At 31.5% G+C, this 23,144-nt stretch overlaps 2 protein-coding genes across 2 annotated transcripts; one reads left to right on the top strand and one right to left on the bottom strand.

Annotated features, from left to right (window-relative positions):
• The first annotated feature begins 10,624 nt into the window (after positions 1 to 10,624).
• LOC131594276 (arginine--tRNA ligase, cytoplasmic-like) lies at positions 10,625 to 18,105 on the top strand. Its single transcript, XM_058866362.1, has 18 exons — positions 10,625 to 10,818; positions 10,947 to 11,041; positions 11,353 to 11,501; positions 11,682 to 11,757; positions 12,097 to 12,198; positions 12,435 to 12,653; positions 13,247 to 13,327; positions 13,923 to 14,006; positions 14,095 to 14,199; positions 14,741 to 14,919; positions 15,113 to 15,197; positions 15,483 to 15,669; positions 15,852 to 15,921; positions 16,313 to 16,382; positions 17,023 to 17,112; positions 17,273 to 17,341; positions 17,502 to 17,603; positions 17,780 to 18,105. Exons 1-18 carry the CDS (start codon positions 10,740 to 10,742, stop codon positions 17,888 to 17,890), a joined length of 1,953 nt encoding a protein of 650 aa, XP_058722345.1. The 5' UTR covers positions 10,625 to 10,739; the 3' UTR covers positions 17,891 to 18,105.
• Positions 18,106 to 19,636: 1,531 nt separating this feature from the next.
• LOC131594277 (protein OXIDATIVE STRESS 3-like) lies at positions 19,637 to 20,482 on the bottom strand. Its single transcript, XM_058866363.1, has 2 exons — positions 20,170 to 20,482; positions 19,637 to 19,948 (listed from the first exon to the last, which is right to left on the bottom strand). Exons 1-2 carry the CDS (start codon positions 20,391 to 20,393, stop codon positions 19,657 to 19,659), a joined length of 516 nt encoding a protein of 171 aa, XP_058722346.1. The 5' UTR covers positions 20,394 to 20,482; the 3' UTR covers positions 19,637 to 19,656.
• Positions 20,483 to 23,144: the final 2,662 nt, after the last annotated feature.

Below are 23,144 nucleotides of genomic sequence, written 5' to 3'. Positions count from 1 at the left end.
TTAATTTAGTTAATTTACCTTGACATTACATACATGATATGTTCTTTATCAAACAAAGGATTAATATATCTTGAGAACTGAAAAGAGATTTTCGAGCATAAGACTTAGTATTTGAGTATAACACTTAGTCTTTCAAGAACAAGAAGTTGCACTCTCAAGAATAAGACAAGAGTTCCTCTCGGTACTTCCAAAGTACTTCTCAGTATATGTCAAGATCAAGCATTAGACTTAGTCTTTCAAGAATAAGACAAGAGTTATTCTCAACAATTCCAAAGTACTTCTCAGCATCTATCAAGATCAAGCATTAGACTTAGTCTTTCAAAAATAAGACAAGATTTATTCTCAGCACTTCCAAAGTACTTCTCAGCATTTGTCTCTTATATTCTCAAGGACGTTTTTGTAAATGACAGTCTTACTTTTTGACAAAGATGCGAAACAAGTCTTGGCTCTCTATATAAAGGAGATACACATCCTGTATCAAACACAACATTGAGTACAACAAGAAAATCAAACTCTAAAGCAAAGTATATCATTCACTTTAGAATCACTTCTAAAACTCACTACCAAATAGTTAGCAATTAAACCTTATAGTTATCATATTGTTATTCTAAGTCTCAATTCATTTACTCACTGCCATATAGAGAGTATCTTGAAACAAATTATAAACATCCTGAGACCATATAGTATAGGACAACAAAGATATACAAAACTAATTATTGTGTAAGTTGCCTGTAAGATATACCATTCAGAAGTGTAAGCTTGATGAGGCTAAGAATACATAGAAGGAAAGTTGTTATAAGAAGATTCAATAGAAGAATAATCTCACAAAGTGTGAGGACTGGACTAACCAACTTGGCGAACCAGGATAAGTTATTGTGTTGTTCTATTATTGTCTTTTACTTATATTATTCACTATTATATTTAACCTCATACACTGACAATCTTTATTCATATTATCCTTTTATTTCATAGAAATTATTAGTATATATCTTTATCATACATCTTAATATTAAAAAGCTTTTAATCATATAAACAAATTTAAAAAGGGACACAGTCCAACCCCCTTGTTGTGTCTTACCTTTTTCCATCAGTATGTTTGCATTAATGAGATGTGATGGAAAGATATTGAATGAAGTGGTAAATAATGTGATTTCATTGTTTAATTTTGCAAATAATGAATGGAATGGAGTGGAACATGGAGTTATGAACGCAATTGTGTCTAGTGTTCTGAGTTACCCAAAATTGAGGTCTGCACCCCTGAGTTTTCCTCTAGACACTTTAGGTTGGTGTTTGATTGCTGGTTAAGGGGTCTCTTATGCCATCTGGAAGAATTATCCATCAGTGACAGCAGGAGGAATTATTCAACAGTGAAAAAATGTTAAACAAGATGTCTTGACAATCTTCATATGACTGAGAAGAAATTCTCTATGTAGTATCATCCGACATTGTGAATGAGTTGGGCTTTTGGAATCTATTTTTGATTGTTACAGATACAAAATATTTTGGAGAATATGTGCAATCCAATATGGCGCTTAATTTAAGGATAAAATATTTTATTTGTTTTTCCTGGTGTATTCATAGTTTCTAAATAAGGAGATTATTTAGGAAACTAATGACTATAGACCTGTTTTCAAGGAGAACTTTTGCAGATTTTTAGCAGTCTCTTTGCTGCGTTTTGAAACCCAAATCCAGATCAGATGTGTGCTTTAAATAGAAGATAACAAACTTAATTAAATAGTAGAACTTATGAAAGAATGTGTTAGGATTTGTGTGTAAGTTATGAGTCTCTCTAATATCATTCTTGATAGAAGAGAAGGATTATTTTTTAGTTGTAAGTTTTGTCATGCATTCATATGCTGTTAAGTATTAAATGTATGCATGTCACTTAGGTATCATTGATACAGGAATCTAAGTGTGTGTTGCTTGTGTCTCGAGTTATTTTTCTTGGTCGAAGCTTTTAAGTAAGATCAAATATTCTTTTTAATTAAGAGGTTCTTAATCTAGTATCGTTTGTAATTGAATATTGAGGTAAAGGGTCGTCAATATCAGTAATTGTTATTGTGAGACATCACTGCAGTGATTGGAAGTGAGAGGGGTTTCTCATATCTAGGTAGGTTTCTACGTAGAAGTTGCATTGGGTAGAGATTAAGTGAGAATTTGTAAATCTGATGTTATTTTAATTTGAATGAATACTACTAATAGTGGATTTCCTTCCTAACTTGGTAGCCCTCAGAGTAGGTATTGTTGTACACCGAACTGGGCTAACAATTTTGTGTGTTCAGTTACTTTCCAACCTTGTTTTTATATCAAGTTTACCTTGCCATTGTATGTTGCTCAAATATCAATTCTCGATATTTATTAGGACATCTGAGACCTATATACCAGAATTTCAATTTCCAACAACACCATTGATCCAAAATTCATACTTGCCTTATTAAAACGATTGAGACCTGAAACCCATATGTTTCATCTTCCAACAGGTAAGTATACAATCATACTAGAGGACATCCACATGTGATGGGTCTTCCAATTGAGGGAAAGGCGGTTAATGAGTGTGTTTAACATGCAAATGCCCTATATGAGAAGGGCTTGGGCAAGGATATGATTGAGGGAGACGTGAATTCGAGGGGCCAATATATCAACCTAAATACCCTTAAAGAGTATTATAAGTCTCTTAAATTGGACGAGAACTCGACTGAGGAACAGATATTCGATAAAACTAAGTGTTATCTTATGATACTGTTTGATAACATGCTATTTCCAGAAAGTACAGGTAACATTGTCAATTTTATGTATTTAAGTTTGTTTGACAACATCAATAAAATTAGAAAGTATAACTGGGGGTCCGTCGTTTTGGCCATGCTTTATAATTCTCTCGACAAAAACGCAAAAAACAATACTTGCACATTTTATGGTTGCGCGTTCTTGCTCCAAGTATGGGGTTGGTGGAGAGTGCCCATACTAGCCCCTGCAACCAACGGCCACTACATGTTCTCATATGCAACAAAGTAAGTTTATAATTCTATTTCAATTTTCTCACTCTCTTCTAAAAAAAATTATAAATTATCGATTTTCTCGCTTTTTGTTTAAAATTCTGTGTTAGAGGGATGACTTACAGCAAGAACCCGAGGGAAAATATCTTACTGTATCGACAACCTTTGGATCACCTTCAACCGGAGGATGTAATACCACAAAACTTTTAAATAATCATATTTGTAATATCAACCATCTTCCAAATAGTTTATTAAATTCTATTTTCCTATGTAGTTTTATTGGGGGTCAGGTTGATGTTCATAGGGTATATCCTTTTGCACGGCGCATAAGTCTCGTACGAGTAATATTTAAATTGTTCTGAGTAACATTTTAGTTAGAAACGAGTAATAATATCATAATCCATGAATAATATATGCATTATTTGTACACATCTATTAATTATGAGTAATTATTAATTGTGAGTAATGAGTACACTATTCTGAGTAATATTTATATCATTCTGAGTAATATCGAATTGTAACTATTTTGAGTAATATATTCATTGTTCTGAGTAATATTTATACTATTTTGAGTAATCTGTATATTATTTTGAATAATAAATATAATATTTTGAGTTATATAAACAATATTTGAGTATTTATGCACTGTGCATAAGGATATACCTTATGCACATCAACAAATCCCTTTTATTGGAGACCATCTATGAGTCTCCAACTTGAGCCGAACCATGGCATTGAAGTTGTTTGGACTGCGACAACAACTATCATACGGTACAACATTGTGGGATGCACCAGAGTAACCGTGTGAAACTCCAGTTTGGCATGCGTCAAGAAATCTCGAGTCCCTCGACTTCTTTAGGAGAATGACATCTCAAAAGAGTGAATCACCAATAGATCAAAATTGGAAAGGCTTCGCACCCGAATTTTGTCTGATGTGGAAGGACCGTCGCCGACTTGTTCTCTGGTTCCTCGTTGTCCCATTTCTATTGAAACCAACCAAAGAATATATGATGCTGGTGTTTATATATATATATATATATATATATATATATATATATATATATATATCGATTACCACCCATGAATCGTTTGTGTCCGACCCATACTATTTACACGACCATTGCCAACAAATATATAACCAACAACCAACCCAACAACGCTAACGCCAAACTCAATACCAAGAACAACACCAACGCCATCATCAAACTGAACACCAATACCAATTCCCTTACCAAGCATATTATCAAACTTCATACCAACAATAAAAACAATACACCCAACATCAAGAGGCAGACTCCTCCAGATCCCAACTTATCCCCGACTTGGGCCAACCTGAGGAATACGATCCAAGCGACCCAATAATCCTACAACCGTCACTTTACCATAGCACCTAACAACAAACATATGGCTACAACACACCACAAACAACAATGTCTTTTTACCAAGCCAATTCAAGTGCAGAAACGACGACTGTTAAAGTGGTGATCATCATTAGAATATTTGTAATTAAAATAATAATAATTGTAATCTCGTTGTTTTATTTTGTGTGTGTTTTTTTTTTTTTGTATTTTTAATTATTTATTAAATATTTAATATTATATAAAAAATTAAAAAATTTTAAAGTGTGCTTTTTTTTTATATTTTTAATTATTTATTAAATATTTAATATTATATACAAAATTAAAATAATTTAAAGCACATTGCCGTCACTCCACATGACAACCCTATAGAGACGGGCACTATATGCCATCTAAAGTGACGAATAAGTTAAAAAATACGCTAAAGCGCCATAGAAAATGACTCGTATGAAGGCACCTCAAAATATGATTATCCAGGTAAATATTTTAAAAAGTTATTTTTCATTTTTTGTATTTTTTTTAAAATTTTGGTTATTTCAGTTTTTTTTCATTAAATTTTTCAAAACTATAATAATGAAAAAAATGAAGAGGAACTCAGCTAAATAATTTGCCTTCTTGTCCATTTTACAAATCCGAATGTAAGCATTTTTTTAAGGATAATTACCTTCATCTATCGAGTCAAGATCCTTTCTATTTTTCTCTTCTCCATTTTATCAATTATAAAAGTTTCGTAAATATAAATATAATAATGTGACATTTAATAAATTCACTTATTTTTAATGTACTATAAATGTCTTCAAAACTATAGTAATGGAGAGGAAAAATAGAGACTATCTTCACTATCATATGCTATTTTATGTACTGCCATTTCATAGAATTGGCGGTGGACAGAATTGATTCTAGTAGAATTGAGTTTGGTAGAATTGATTCTATCAGAATTGAGTTTAGCAGAATTGATTTATGTTTGGATACATTTATGTAAAAGTGAGTTGAATAATAAATTTCAGGGTAAAAAACATCCAGAATCAATTCTGGAGGCAGAAGCTACAAATTCTAACTTCAAGTAAAATCAATTCTGGAGACAGAATCAATTCTACTTTTGCCTAAACAAACATCTTTAAATCACTCAAAATCAATTCTACATCTATAGAAGTGCTTTTGACCCTTCCAAAAGCCAAACCAAACATACACTTTGTCTTTTTCTTCAGCCAACTCTCATGTTTTATGTAATGGTTGGGAATTGATAAAATTAATTAGATAAAAAGTTGTTTTGAAAATGAATACAATGCCTTCTCTAATTTTCTTTGAACTAATTTAAAAAGAAAAATTCAATTATATTCAATCATATCCGTTTTCAGCTTTCACATTCTTTCAAACTTCGCCTACAAGTGTTTACTATCAATTACTCCAGAAACAACTTTTTCATGGTAATTTCTCCTCAAAACTACTTGCCATAATCACAATTAAACGTAAAGCTAGATTAATCGAAAATAAGCTCCAAGGATTAATTTCAGTTTCACAATATTTACATTATTGAATTCAAAATACACAGATCAACTACCATTCTCGCATATTACTCTATTTACAGATCTAGCAACGAACCACGATTCTCAGACGGCGGTGATCTCTTCACGATCTTCGAAGTTCGGGTCCTTGGAATCCAAAGCTCCGTGATCCGGTCCGATCTGAGCATCCGAGTAGCTATGTCCGATCCATGTGAACTTACCTCCGTGGCCTCCTTTCTTCGGTGATCCGCTCATTCCTGACGCGGATTTTCGATCCTTCCTTGTCTCCGACGACGGTTTTCCGGTCGCCTTGTGGCTTTTTCCGGTGTCTTTCATTCTTCTAGTTGAGTGAGTGAGGGAAGTGAGTAAGTGACAGGAGAAACTGATTACTTGGGTTGAGGGTTTATATAAAAAAGATGAGGGCAATTTCGGGATTCCAGTAGACAAATATAATTGGGAATGGGACATGCGTAATTAATTTGGTTGTAATCTCCAATCGGATAAGAATGGTGAGGAAAGATTGTATGCGGCAAGGTACACCACACCTAATATGGTAGAGAATTAACTCAGATTTTCAATAATTCATTTTTATTACAAGTATATATATAATACACACAATATTCTGTTGTTTTTTTTTTGGCTAATGAATGGGCAAGACCCTTAATATTTTTGAGATTTCTATCATGCACTACTCTAGTATACTTAGTAATGGCACCTTTATAAAATATATAAAAAAATTATTATTATATTTAATGAATGATAAATAAAATATATATTTTTATGTCACAAGTATATTTTGACTATTTTTCAGTTTTTAAATAAAAGACATTTCTTTTTAGTAAATATTTTAGTATTTCTTAATTTTTATCACATTTAAGATTTAATTTTACAATAGAAATCTATAACTCTTTTCCACATTTTCAATAAAAAATAGGTTGGATGTATTGACTTTTCACTAAAAATGTTCCACATAATTATAAAATATCAAAGTAGTAAAGGCTATTATGAGTTTAAATCTTAAATGAGAAAATCTTAAATGATGTTGAATAAAGTCAAAGATACTATGAAGAACATATTGAAAGTTCACGTTCAACACATAAATCACAAAGCTAACAAATGTGCAAATTATTTAGCTAACGGATGTGTTTTATCTACTGCCATTACTCTTCCATCATCCCTTCTCCCATTTATTCAATGGTTGAGAATTAATTATAAATAGATGAAAAATTTTGGTTTTGAAAAGAGGTAAATTTGTAGATGAATAGTCAAGATGATAACATAAGGAGCAAGAGCACCAAAGGCATTCGAGCGGATCCAGATCCTTAGTTAGGTATGGTAGTACAATGAGTGACATTAGTTGTAATATCGTTGATTGTCCTATTTCTTTTACAACTTAGTGTACATATATAGTAGGAATGTTAATGTTGAAATAGTATGTGTGAATTTCAAGTAAGATAATGAAAATTTCTTAATGCACCCTATAGGATTAAAAAATACCCTATAAAAATTTAAATATGTCCTTCAGATTTCGAAAATACATCTCCGAACACATCATTTTCATAACAAAATACGTCTTAAGCGAGACTCACTCTAAATTCATTCGTGAATGAGAAAAAATAGTCTATAAATATATTTCTGAAAAACATCCAGAAATATACTTTGGTAAATTCTTAAGTTATTATTTGGCTACATTTGTCTCTGTGTTTTGGATTGGGAAATGGCGTTATTCATGAATGGAAGATACAAAGGATTAATATACTGTTAGAAGTTATATGCCACTAGCGTTATGCACATAAATTTCACCATTGGTAAGTTTCGGCGTTACCGGATTTTTAGGGAAAGGTAGTTTAGTTGAAGTTGGTCTTTCTATCTAACATTATCCTAAGTTGTGAAACGCAAGTTGCATTAGAGTATTTATTTGTTTTTTCTTTATTAACAGAGCTCCAATAATTAGACAATTCATTATTATTATAGGAGGTTTTATCTCTTCTGAAGAGATCCATTTTTTCCCATCATTTTAAGAAAAGTAGATAAATTAAGTGGATACGTGAAAGTGTTTTGTTTTTTTCCATCACTTTGACATACCTGAAAAAAATTGTGAATTTTCATCTCTTACAACCCTTTCAAAGTGCTCATTTTTTATATATCGCAAAGGCCTATTCCCTTTTTGATAATAAAAAAGTAGTTACAAGATATTTTTTCGACGGTTTCTTTTTCTCAATGTCAGTCTTCTCTTTTCCCCCAGAAAAATAAACAATAATATCTTCTTCTTCGTTAGTTTTTTTCGTTTTCCGAATCTATTGCACCTGCCTCCATGTCCTTCTCGTCGTATTCTTTCATTTCTTGAATAAAAAAATAAGGGAGCGGTATTCTGCCTAAATAGTGTGCAAAGATAACAAATGAAAAAACAACAAATAGTTGCCTCGCATAATTTCGCAATTGTAGGAGAATGTATTTATCAAATATATAGGGATTTGCTAACGTAGACCCACTTATTTTTATGAAGGTCTATTTTAGCAAGTATTAACTAAAAAATGGTTAAATGCACCTTAAGGTGTATGTTGTTAAAACACACCTTTATAAAAATAAGTGGGTGTATTTTAACAAATCCCACATGGGTTTGCTAAAATACACCCACTTGTTTTTATGAAAGTATGTTTTAGCAAACTTTAACTAAAAAATGGTTAAATGCATCCTTCCTAAGGTACATGTTGCTAAAATAGACCTTCATAAAATCTTATGAATATAAAAGTTTGTGACTTTCTGAGTTGAAATGTAATTGCAGATAAAAATTATTCATTATTCTATAGAACTGAACATTGTGGTGGATTTTTGCCTAACTTTCACTTCTTATTTATGCATGCATTCTTTAGACATTCTAGAAATGTATTTCCGAGATAAATTTAGTAATAAAATTGGGGTTTTGTTCAAAAGAGAACGAATTGTGTGTGTTTGAGGTGCGTCCGAAGATCCATTTCCGAAAACTGAGAGTATTATTGTATTTTCATGAGGTGTCATAATAATTCATATTGTGCATTAAGAAATTCTCAGGATAGTTGTTTAGTTTTTTGGGCCTTGGTCCTCTTTAAGCACTAAGATTATGTTTGGATTGATAGGTCATGATTGAGCGGAGCGGAATGTAACATAACATAGCGACAAGTGTCGTCTAAATTGTTGCAAATCTAATTATTCATGAATGCACAAAACATATTGAAGTCGATTGTCATTCAATTCATGATTCCTATGATGATCAAATAATATCATTTCCTCATGTTAATACTCAATTTTAGATCGTAAATATTTTTATGAAGGCGGTTCCTCGTTCGCATCATCAGTTTCTTGTTAACAAATTGATGCTCCATGATCAGCCGCATCAATTTGAGGGGGATGTTAATAGGGAATGATTTCATATGATTTGATTATCTTAATTATATATATATATATATATATATATATATATATATATATATATATATATATATATATATATCTATATTATATTCCTATAATAGACTAGAAAATCAAATAGCGAATATCTGTAATTAATTGTTGTCAATGCTCATGTAATTATGAATAGAACGAAAACAAAGAGGAATGGCAGAAAGCTAGAATTCGTGACAATTGGAACTTGCTTAAGCCTATACAAAGCCTCGTGCAACTTATACACCTTGCTTTCTTGACATTATTTCTCAAAACTAATTGGGTATTGAGACCTTTATCTTGTAACCACTTTCTATTTCTACCATAGACTCAAGCTTGATAAACACATCAATTACATCACTCGTCTTTTTAATCAAATATGTCCATAGTTTTATGCTAAAATCATCTATAAATTTGATAAAGTACTCGTTACTTCTAATTTAATCAACTTGAATGAGGTCACACACATCAGAGTATATGATTTCAAAAATAGCTCTAGACTTGTTTCCAGCATATTTGCTAAAAAAAATCTTGTGTTGCTTTACTTGTACACACTATTCTCACACTTCATTAGGAATATGAATTTTAGTCATGCTTGAAACTATATTGTGTTTTTTCAAGTGACTAATATCTCTAAAATTGAGATGATCAAGCTTGTAATGCCATAATCAATCATCTATGTTAGCTTCAATTGCCAAGCACTTATGCTCCAATATATGAAGTTCAATTTTGAAGGTTATATCACGTGACATAGGCGCCTTCAAGATCAATCTTCCACTTTAATCTTGAATTCTCATCATCTTATCTCATGTCAACACTTTATAGTCATTCTCAACCAACGGAACACCACTGAATAAATTACTCTTCATACTTCGAATGTATAACACATTTGAGATCATCGACTGCTTGCCATCTTTCTCATAATCAAGACACCACTGATGTAATTTTGTTGTTTAAGTGATATCAAATGCAAATTTTACTCTGTTCTTCATAGATTGATTGATGCTGATAAACCAATTCTTCCAACCAATCATGTGAGATGAACACTCTGAATCTAAATACCAGTGATTTGTATATCGTTCTTGTTACCATCTTATTGCTTTGCCAATTTTACATCATCATCTGGATGTCTTACTCCCGACCATTCATTGGTAATTACTTTTTTTTTCTTACCTTTTTTTAATTTTTTGAATTCACTTATATTTTAAACATAAATTCATTTTCTTTAATTTTTTATTTGTGGGGAGATGGATTATATGAAATTAGAAAATATTGATTCACTCCTTTTTGAATTTTTGTAATAGTTGTGGTGGTCCCACCAAAGTTATCTTCAACGCAGCAAACTGCAACAACAACAATAGCTTCTTCTGCTTATTCCTTTTTCTCCTTCCCAACAGTGAAATTTCAATTCATTTCAAAATAAACCTCAAAAAAAGAAAGAAAAGAAAAAAAGATAAAGCAAAATGCTAGGGTTAGGGTGCTTAAATTTTAATCGATTATCTCACTTTCACTCTCCACCATCTCTACAACCATCACGTTCTGGTCAGCTATGCTTCTTCTCTTTCACTTTTGCTTCGCTATTGTTTCTACTTTCTGCCATTGTTATTTCAACTCCTAACTCACTAAAACGACGTAGTTTTGAATGTTGTTGTTGTTTATTGTGTAGACAGATTTACTCAAAGTTGCATCTAGAAGATTCGCTTTAGCAGTTAACAAAACACAATCGCCATTGACTAAAACTCAATCTCCTCCAACCTTATCCATTGTAAGTTTATTCAATTCGTTAATTAATCTTCTAATTACTGCGAAAAGTTTGGTTAATTTGTTTGAATAGAAGGTTAATTCAATTTGCAGTCAAAATTATAGTTAATTAATTTAACTAATGTGAAATAAATTAATGATATGCGTGACTGAATTAACCGCGAATTTACATGTGATTAACCTGGTGATGTAGGTGTTAGGATAATTGAGTGTCGATGAAACATTTTTATTCGATTAATTTTGTTTGAAATGATAATTTAAGATAGTGATGTTGGTTTACGTGTTTTTTGGATTTGAATTTGGATTTGGATATAGGATATTGATAATCCTGCTAGTGTAAAAAGACAGTTAGCACAACTGTTTGATGTTTCTCTAAAGACAACTGTGACTGATGAAGATGTTGTGCCCTTAGTCGATGCTTGCACCGCCAAATCTGGTGGTGTAAAATTTGGTGATTATCAATGGTTAGTTCAGTTTTTTGTTCTGTTTACAAATATGTTGTATGCGATTTGAATTTTTAGGTTTTGAATTTCTATTTGCATTGTGCAAATTTTGGTTTTTCTATAAGCAAAAGTTTTTGAATTGTGCATTGGTACAGAGCGTATGAGGAAACTGGAATGTAAAGAGTTTTTTAATTGTTGCAGTAATAACGCAATGGGTATATGGTCTAAGGTAAAAGGGAAGGAGACTGGATTTAGAGGTCCCCCTTCTATTGGACAGGTATAATCGGACACATTTTTTCTTGTTTTTTTTCCCTCCGCAAGGAGTATGCATTCTAGTTTTGAATTTATTAACTTATGAGCTTAATGACTATATGTATTGACCGTGTGGAATAAGTTATACACAATCTTTAATCATAGTTTGTTAAGCATCTTACTACAATATAAGTAAATATTAAGTAATATTATGATGTAGGTAGATGATAAATATGATTGGACGTTTGTGTAAAACTTGTTTTGAGCGTTTATATAGCCATTAAACTATTTAGTTAATATTTGATTTGAAATCAGATTTTAATTTATCGTTGTCAAATAGTAGCTGTGTTTTTCATTTGTGTAGGCCATCATTAACAATCTTCCTCCATCTGAAATGATTGATTCATGCTCTCTAGCTGGTCCTGGATTTGTTAATGTTGTCTTGTCAAAGAATTGGATAGCGCAGGTGATTACATTTTCTCTTATAATTTTACTTTAGAAATAGTATGTATCTTGTGTCTGAGATTTCAGTTTTTTTTTTTTTTTGCAAGAGGAGGTTGGTATTTAAGTAATAATGTTCATTGACGGGAAGGCTGTAATACAAGAATGTTATGAACTTATGATGTTTATTTTGTTTTGATTATTGAGCTTATTCAAGTCCTGTATTATTAATACTTAATGATAAAAAAAATCCTCCTGCAGGGTGTACAGAGGATGCTAATTGATGGAATTGATACGTGGGCACCCCGACTTCCAATCGAGAGGGCTATGGTTGATTTTTCATCACCTAATATAGCAAAGGAAATGCATGTTGGTCACCTTAGATCTACCATAATTGGGGACACATTAGCTCGCATGCTTGAATTTACACGTGTGAAACATATTACCCGCCGAAATCATGTCGGTGACTGGGGAACGCAGGTAGATTTAATTTATAAAATTCTTCTATTTTTAATGTTACAAGTTAGAATATAGTGTTTGTTTAGTTTGGGGATAAATGATTTAGGCCATTTCTCAGGGCTTGATCTTTGCTATACCACGTACAAGTTAGGCTTCTTCATACACATCATGACTTTGGGTGATTCATTTTTGCATTTGCAACAATAAGTTAACTTGACATTATGATTATTAGCATTACTTAGTTGCTTGAAAATAATATATTGGGATAGAGGCTGATGTAAGTTGAGTTCCTAACTGTTTTCTTGATGAAGAACACGCATTACTTTCCTCCTAATTAAGTGTATGTATAGTGTGTGTTCTGTGTTATTCTTATTTGATATATGTAATCTTTAACAGTTGATGTCCTACACAGTGCACTCTCCCCTTTAAATAAAATATTTTAGTAATCAAAATAATCAATTCATTCAATTAGTCACTAAATTAGTAATGACCATTGATTTTTTGCTCGGATATTCTAATGAGATATCTGCTGGAATTCAAAAATATTTCACTAGGAAAGTTTTCATTTTGGTATTGGCACTAGAGGGCTCAAAGTCCATGCATTTGTTTTGCAGTTTGGGATGCTGATTGCATACCTCTTTGAAAAATTTCCAAACCAAGATGATGTTAGTGAAACAGCCATTGGAGATCTTCAGGTGAGAACATACATCATACTCATTCTCGTATATTATTTTATTGGCAATTTTGGTTCAGATATGAAAAGATACTGTTTTTAGTTCATTTTACCACACACTCATTCTAGTTCTAGTTCTAATTGAATTGAATACATTTCGAAAGGGAAGTAAAGATTGCATTCCAAGCTATCCAGAAATTAATGTGCTATAATACTGTTAAGCCTAGCTAAGAAATATAAGCTGCTATCACACGAGCGATGACAAAAAACAGTTGGGTTTCTATGCATTTTGTGCTTGAAATAGTTGTTTTATGCTTTGTTTGATAGTCACATTTCAACCCCCCGCCCCCTTCTTAAGCAGAAAGAAGTTAAGGAATGGCGTCAGAAAATATCATTTGGGTTATGTTTAATAAAAAATGTTGCTCTGTCAATTCTTTTATAAATGAACCATCAGCATTGAAATCATAACATTTACAAGTCTCTGAGGGATAACGTTCTCATTAATTGTCACTAATTACATTGTCTTTTGCTTTTTTGTTTCACAAATATCTTCTTACTGGAAAAGTAAATTAGTATTGGTGATACTGAAACTCATGTGAGTTGTGGTGCATTTTTAGGCATTTTATAAGGCATCAAAATTGAGGTTTGATGATGATCCCGAATTCAAGCTGAGGGCACAACAGGCAGTGATCCTGCTCCAGGTAAATGATAGCCTGAGTTTACCCCATACTCATGAGATATTGGTGAACTTAATTTTGACTCATATGTATGCATTAATTTTCATCTCAGAGTGGGGATACCAGGTATCGCAAGGCATGGCAACAGATCTGTGATGTTAGTAGGGCTGAGTTCGACAAGGTCTATCAACGTCTTGGAGTTCAATTGGAGGAAATGGTAAGGGTTATAGTTTTTTAGTTTTTCTAATCTGTGGATTTTATCCATTATGTCTATGTTTTGTAACTTCCATGAGGAATTTCTGAGCCATTATGTTAACTATTACCATGCATTATCAGACCATTCTAAATTCTATACATGCTTAATATTAGTTGGGTTGGTTAGAAATGCAGTTGCTGTTCATATTTAATTCATCATGTGGCTTGGACTCTCTCATTTAACCAGATCTACCATACTCTGTCTAATGAATCCGCGTCCTTCTCCTTATTCTGTTATAACCAAAAGTTTAATTGGTCACCGTAAATTAGGATTTTGTATGAAACGCAATTCCACTAGCATCTGCAGTGAAAATTATCTTTATTGTGGGTGAAAAGACATTTTTACCGACTGTCGTTAATGTCACAAGGTGCATTCAGTGCAGCACTGAATATATTGAATATATATTGAATTTATGTTGCAATAATTACAAAAGTTTTTACTTCAATCAGTGATTTTGACAATTTCTTTTCAGCGTACTGAATGATGATATGTTTGACCACAGGGAGAGAGCTTCTATAATCCATATATCCCTGGGGTTATTGAGAAGCTAGATAAGTTAGGACTGATTGAAGACAGTGATGGTGCTCGTGTGATATATGTTGAGGGTGTAAATATACCTCTTATTGCTGTAAAAAGAGATGGCGGCTACAATTATTTTTCAACTGATCTAGCATCACTTTGGTTAGTTTTACTCTTACAGGTTTTTTGTTCATATATTTATGCTAAATTTTTCTATCTTGAATGCCTAAATTTTCTTCCTTTCTTATAAATTTTTGGTATACCTATTTCTATTATTATCTTAGAATAGAACATGGAATATATTGACTTAGAAAAATAAACTGTTTTGTTTATCTGAGCTATTTGAACCATGCAGGTATCGTCTAAATGAAGAAAAACTGGAGTGGATTGTATATGTTACAGATATTGGGCAACAGCAACACTTTGATATGCTATTTAAGGTATATCTCAAGTGGTGATTTTCAATGTATATTATGATTATATTGTGGTTACTAGATTATACTATTGTTACTACCCCTTCTACTTGCTTTTGCCAGTAGTGAGTTACCTTTGTTGCTAACCTGGACGGGTTTTACTAAACAGCAATTATATATTAAAATGCTATTATGGGATCTGTCATTTCATTTTCTCTGAAGTTTTATGAAAGAGAATTGACACGGACTAATGCCAGTCCTAATATTTCAATGAGTTAAAATGGTAGAGTTCCCCTTTGGTTTTCCTTTCAGGCCTTCAGACGTGCAGGTTGGTTGCCACGAAATGAGAATGCGTATCCAAAATGTACCCATATAGGTTTTGGTCTTGTTCTTGGGGATGATGGAAAACGATTTCGTAGTCGAAGCAGTGAGGTTGTTCGTTTGGTTGATTTGCTTGACGAAGCTAAAAGGCGCTGTAAAACTGCCCTTCTTGAACGTGGTAAAGTACAATTTGTTCAGTTTGATTTTTACTTCATTACCTTCATAAAGGCATCCACGATATGAAATTTTTGATTGATCAATATCTATGAATAATTGTTTGTGCCTATTTTATTTTCATTTGGTGAGGTTCTAGTGTCTAGACACCATAAAGTTAACCTTCCATATTTTATGTTCTTCTAGAAACAACTAATGATTGGTCTGAGGAGGAGATTGAGAAAACATCAGAGGCAATTGGTTATGGGGCTGTTAAGTAAGCTTCTTGAACTTTGAGCCTTTTTCATTTTCCTGCTTTAAAGCAAAATCAATATTCTATCTAGCCATGCTAATTTGTAATTAGCTTCTTTGGAGGCATATTTTCTTTTGTTTATGTCGAGACAGATGTATTGGCAAATGCATTCTCTTTGACCGAATTTTAAAAACTGTCATATGCATGCTAACTGATAAGTAGAATAAATCAAGACAAAAGGAAAGTATATGAGGATTGGTTTAGTAACTTATGGTTCCACTTCTACATATGGTTTTGTTTTGATTTAATTTTTTTTTTATAATCGTGTCGCTTGCAATTTTCACCTGTAATGCAAATTCTAAATGGCTTATCCCTTACAGTCCCTTATGTTTGCGCTTTTGATTTGTGTTTACAGGTATGCTGACTTGAAGATCAACAGATTAACGAATTACACGTTCAATTTTGATCAGATGCTTAGTGATAAGGTGCATTCACCACATACAAACTTTGAGAGTTAGCATGTGAACTTACAGTAAAGAACCCAGTAGATTTAGTAGCCATTTTCTTTGGTCCCTGTCATATATTTGGATCCTTTGAAGTATAGGGTAACTTTTGATAGCCATGGAGTGAAAATATCACTGTTCTAAATTCTGATTAAATACCGACACATGGATAACAAGCCATTTATTTGTGGAAATATCCACTCTTTTGACTTTGTTCCAGTCGTTATCACTCGGATTCAACTTTTGAAAGTGCAATCGGTAATGGACTTAAAAACCAATTGGACCGAACAATGAAAACTGGTTTTGTATATCTGTCAACAGAGGAATAATTCGTCAATTACAAATACTGAAGTAGTCTTAGCTAAGAAAATTAAGGAAACAATGGATAGAGCGAAGCTCCTTACAAGATGATATCAGAAAAGAAAAATGTACTGAGTCTAAGGAAACCCCTGTTGAGAGAGAATCGCTCATGACTAAGCTAAACCAGCCATACCTTAAGAAAATTTCTGTCGAAATTTTCTAAGAAACTCCAGTAGCAGTAAATAAACCCTTCTTCATCCCTAAGAAAGCTAAAGATCTGAAGTTATTTATGCCTCACCTGCTTAAGTTTAATGTGAAACAGGGAAATACTGCTGTTTATTTGCTCTATGCACATGCTAGGATTTGCTCTATCATCAGAAAATCTGGCAAAGACATAGAAGAAGTAAAGAAAGTAAGTTTATTTTTCTTTCTGAGACGACGACTGACCATATCTATTAAAATTGGATTTATATGATTTTGTACCATATGCTTAATTTTACAATATATATAGTAAAATCAACCTGTGCGTATTTCTTACTGTATTTAATGTTCCTGCCATCTTATTGTGACAGAATGGGTTTATAGTTTTGGATCATGAAGATGAGCGTTTATTGGGGCTTCATCTGCTACAATTTCCTGAGGTAGGACATATGAATAGTTTATCATGTTTTTGAGCTTTAGACCTTTGCATACTATTTGTCACCGGGGCTCCATTTTCTTTAAACAGGCGACTTGAGATTTCATATGATTAAGATGCTCTGTCTCTCATATATGGGTTTTGTATATTGTATTATTTTTCAGGTTTTTGAGGAAGCATGCAGCAATTTATTGCCTAGTGTGTTGTGTGATTACCTTTATACCTTGGCAGAAATCTTTACAAAAAAGTTTTATTCGAATTGTCAGGTATACTTCTGTCTATACATTCGAACTTTTATGTCTTTTCTATTCATATTTCCCATTGATGCATGAAGTTTGCATAGAGCTTCCAAGTAGAAGATTTGTTATATTTACTATGCCACATGTTGAAGATAGGGTACTATACATCATACATGTTACTGATGGGTCATTTTCTTTGGCAGGTTGTAGGATCGCCCGAGGAAAGTAGTAGACTTCTGCTATGTGAAGCAACTGCAATTGTGATGAGAAAGTGCTTCTATCTCCTTGGAATTGAACCTGTTTACAAGTTATAACCCATCTAAAGGAGTTCAAATGATTTTTGTTTCATAGGATTTGTTGTTTTATTGTTGTATAAAAAAAGCTTCCAAAATGAAACTTGTTCTGGCAAGTTATCATATCCTTTTTGTTTTGTTTATTGTATTGGTATGAGGTGAAAGAGGGAAATTTGTAATTTCTTATAGCAATGTTATTTATATGGTTCAAATTAATTTCTTTGTTATAAAGAGCTATATAGTTTCATTCAATGTGTTTCATGTGAAATGACAAGAATTGGACTTTTATGTGGATTCTAATGGACTAAGAAAAAAATGCAACTGCATAGAATCACTGTACAGACTCAATCTTAAATATAAAAGAACAATTTTTGTTATTAAAGGTTGTTTGGAGTTATGTTGAGGGCTTTGAGCTGGTGAATTTAGTCTATTCTATATGTTTAATTTTTGTTAATCATAATTACTTTTTTAACCATAACTTAGTTATCTCAGTGAAGTGTGTCAAGGTTAATCTTGATTTATTTCATTGCATATAAATTAATTGAAGATTCACATGCCCATCCTTTTTGAAAGACATCTCTTCAACCTGTCTTTTCCCAATTCCTATCTGATTTCCATCATTCCCAATTCCCATCCTCTCTTCTTCATTTCTCTCTGTCCCCTTACTTTGTCTTTTTCTGTTGAATAGTATAGCAAGGGAAATGAGAGGATGCAAATACTTTTCATTGATGCATGAATCTAATAATGCAATCATCAAGAATAACATTTGATGTACTAAAACTACATGTTATTTTTTGGTTTAAAGTTGAGCTAATGAAAGATGATTCGGTTGATAAAGAATTGATTTACTTTCTAAAGAGTTATAGGCTCAATTCTTCATGTGAAAATCTCTTCGACGAATGCTCAATTCTTCATGTGAAAATCTCTTTGACGAATGCTTCTGGTGAGTCATTGAATTTTTTTTTAACCTTTAAAAAACTTTCAATGTATAATTTTTAAAACAAATTATAAATATTTAGTATGTGTAAGCACTGATATGATAACCATTCAAATTATAAATATTTAGTATGTGTTTGCTTATATGTTTACTTGATCAAATTCACTTTATAAAACCGATGTGGCAAAAGTTTGGTATCCTAACTTCACAAGATCACGATAAAATTTGCAATAGAATGCGAAAATAGTGGTGGAAAAGTTGATCCAAAGATATACTTAGGCTCTGTTTGGTAAAACATGTTTTCGAGCTTATAGCTTATGTCTTATGTCTTATAAGCTCATATGATAATTTAGACTCGTTTGGTAACAGTCTTTTCATCACGGGCTTATAGCTTATTTTACTAGCTTATAGCTTATTTTCCAGACGCTATTTCAAATAGCGTTTTAGCTTATGTCTTATAGCTTATTACTTTTTCTTCCTTTTTTATCCTTATTATTTCAATTAAAATTCATTTTTAACCCTTATAATTTATTTTAATTTAAAATAAAATAATTATATATTAAATATCTTTTATGTCATTTTACATTTATAAGTTAATTGAACCGCTAATTTTACCAAACAATTCAATGAGCTTATAAGCTATCAGTCTCAACCATCCGCTATAAATTATAAATCATCAGCCATCAGTCATAAACTATAAGCTATCAGCTAGCTTATCAGTCAACCGCTATTTTTACCAAACAGAGAATCCAGTTATATATGTGGCTTTGACTCAGAATAAGCTGAAGGAGTGAGATTAAAAACAAACGAATTTTATAAATGAAGCAAGCTCTCTCTAATTAATTGGACTTCAGTAGTTCTTATGTACAAAAATGGAAGGCCTAGAGGCCCTAGACCTTTCTAAGAAACTCCCTTTTTTACTTAATACAGATGGAAAAGTCACTCTTGATGTCTTTTTTGATATTGTAGCTTTTGGACTATACCATATTCTATGACTATCCAAATCTCCACCATAACTTCTATATGACTTCATTCTCTTATTGTATGACATGCTTTTCTTTGGAAGATCTTCTATCTTTTGTACCTCACCTAAACAAGTGAATGATTGTGCCTTCCCTTGATAGAACATTGACAACCCTCTCCTACACAAATCATAAACAATACTTAATCCAATAATTCATACCAATTCAAAACACCTCCAAAATAATAATATTTAAGATCTACATTAGTCACAGTTCAATCGTGACAAAAAAAAAATACGAACCCTATTTAATCACAGTTTAATTGTCCTGGAACCAAATAATTGGTTTGACATATTTAAGAAAAAAAGTTGGTATAATATAGGAAGAAGATGTATACATACTTTATAGGAAGATTGTTCATGAGCTCTGAGAAGTCACATAAAGATCCATTTGAATGTGATGATGAAGTTGAAGATGAATCAGCATCTTCTATCAACTCAGATGAACAAGAACATAAAGAATTCATTGAATCTTCTGAAAATGTTCCAATGGATGATGATGATGATGATGATGATGATGTTGAATAATGTTTCTTTTCCTTCACTATTATTCCTTGAACATTCATTTTAACAAATATTTTTGTATCAAGAAGAAGAAATGAAACAATCCTTCAATGAAAAAGCTTAGATCCGTTATGTTGTATTTATAAAAGTATTGGAACTTTATATATAAGAATAATTGGATAACATTGACTAATTTTATGCTTTTTAGTATAGTTTACTTTTTAGTATAGTTTACTCAAAATATTATTTTTATAATAAATTTCTGTCGTAATCAGATAAATGTTATATTAATATATGGTGGAAAATGCATAGCTTTGTATGAGACAACAAGGATAAAGATAAGATCTAAATTTGAAGAGATGTGTATCCATGTAAATGAGTCACCCTCCTTAATTAGCATATTTTTTATATTCTGAAAGGGTAAAGTTAGGGTCCACATTTAACCAACTTTGTTTCATAAAGCTATGACAGATAGGTATATATCTACATTCTCTTTTTTAATGCACTATTATATATTGGATAGATAATCACTAATTCAACACATTCTAGTTTAATTAATAAAAATAAATTGCTAAATTCGATGTTTTAGTGTGCCTAAGTTTATAATACTCTCTCTATTTATATTATAAAAAAAATTTATTCATTAGATTCATTAAATAATTAATGTAGTTGATTTATATAAGTCAGTTATATTAATTATTTAATAAATTTAAAAAGTGAATTCATGTTATAATATAAGACAGACGGAGTAGTTATTATCATTTTTTATTAATTAAAAATTATATTATTATATTATATTTAATTTATTAATATAAGAAACAAAATATTTTTTATTAATTAAACATAATTAGTTTAATTAATATATTTTTTAAATTTTATGCAAATGAAATATAAAAATGAAATATATTAAAATATTTTTGTTAATATTTAATGATCGACCATTTACATTGAATATTAATAATTTAAATTGAAGATATAATAAAAATATTAATATTAAATAATCTAAATATTATTTTTAATCCAAAGTTTTAATTATTGTCATTTTATAATATTATAAAACAGTCAATGTTATCTTTTTCTTATGTTATTCTTATTTATTAAAATGGTAGCAAATATATAGTAAATAAGCTATAAATGAAAATTAGTGTAAATATATATTTTTTAAAAGTGTATATTTTCTAAAAAAAAACTATGTAAACCTAAAAGATAAAGAAATAGGAGATAAGAGTGACGTCAGGATACAGACATCACGAATATGTCATCAAGCGAAAGGTTTTTGGACTTAAAGAACATTAATAAACCTATTCTAGAGAACACTAGATCCGAACGAGTAAAAGACAAATTGTTGGATCACAGAACGAGTCATATTTTCCTATTTGGTAATGTGAATATTCTGGATGAACTACAGAATAAGGATCAATAGAAATCCTAATAGAATTTCTATAAATAGGGACCACAGACGTCACAAATATGTCACAAAAAAAAATGTTCTAGGAGCTGAAGAACACCATATCCAACACATAAAAGTAAATGCTAGATCATTGGATCTCATAACGAGTCATACATCGCTATTTGACAATATGAATGGTTAGGATGAAAACTATATAATGAGAATTAGTAGAAATCCTGATAAATTCCTATAAAACAGAATGATAAAAGTCAAATGAGATACACACTCGAAAAAATCTAAAACATTCTAAATGTACACTCTAAAATTCTTAGGAAGGTTTATAAATTGGATGATGAATATATGCTAAACAAATCGAGATCGTAGGTAAGTAGTCGATGTGTGTGTGAAGGAGTCGGAACCGGTACATAAAGTCGGACCTGACGAAAGATACACCAATCTGAAGTTGATGTACGAAGTCAGGCGGGACGAGACACATGCCTAGTCGGATGGCCGAAGTGCCAAGTCGGTATGACGGTTACGGTAGTCCAATTGCTGCACGAGCGTTATGAAAATTAGTGGAGAGATGTTAAACCTCATGATTACGACGGTGGGAGTTAGAAATCTTATTGATTATGGGAGCTGTAAGGTAACTACTTAATGAATGCAAATGAGTGCAGGTTATAAATGTTAAGTATAAAAGGGAGTCTTCCATTTAGGGACACTGGACAAACCAATAGAAGAACAACATACGGAAAATACAGTTACGGCAATAATCCTGAATATACAGAACTGTTGAGGTCTCACCTGATTAATTTCGGAAAGATTATCCAAAAGTGTTTTTCAAGAACTCTAGCCAATTTTCACTTTCCGCAATACCGTTAATATTTTGATTCGAACCGATCATGCTCATTCCGTTGTAAATATATATAAATCGATAACTCATATATTGTAAGTAAAATTTAAGCCAAATATTTAGATTTTACTGGTCCAAATTTATCTTAGATTTAAGATTAAATATAATAGTTTTGAACAGTATCGTGGAATATTGCTTAAATTTCTAAATACTATACACAGTCAATAACTTATGAAAATGATTTATGATAGAATTGGTTTAATTTAAGAACATAAGTTCTATTGATAATGACAATACAAATCGAGTTGTTATTTAGAATAAGTTGATGACTAGTGAGGATAAGAAGATTGACTTGGACTCACAAGTCATGAAAGGTTGGTATTTGAGTATATATTATGTGGAGAATAAGGGAGCCACTCATTCATCAAATGACTTTCATTCTGTATGACAATTCAATAGGAGTAGGTGGAAGGAAGGGGGCATTTCTCATCAGTGTCATCTCATGCCACTCCCAACTTGTATTCATTAATTATTTTTCTTATAAAAAAACAATTATTTTACAATTCATTT

This window comes from Vicia villosa, linkage group LG4, assembly GCF_029867415.1.
Source record: "Vicia villosa cultivar HV-30 ecotype Madison, WI linkage group LG4, Vvil1.0, whole genome shotgun sequence".
Taxonomy (NCBI): domain Eukaryota; kingdom Viridiplantae; phylum Streptophyta; class Magnoliopsida; order Fabales; family Fabaceae; genus Vicia; species Vicia villosa.
Note: the sequence above shows the minus strand (reverse complement) of the source record. Positions and strands in the feature narration are given on the sequence as shown.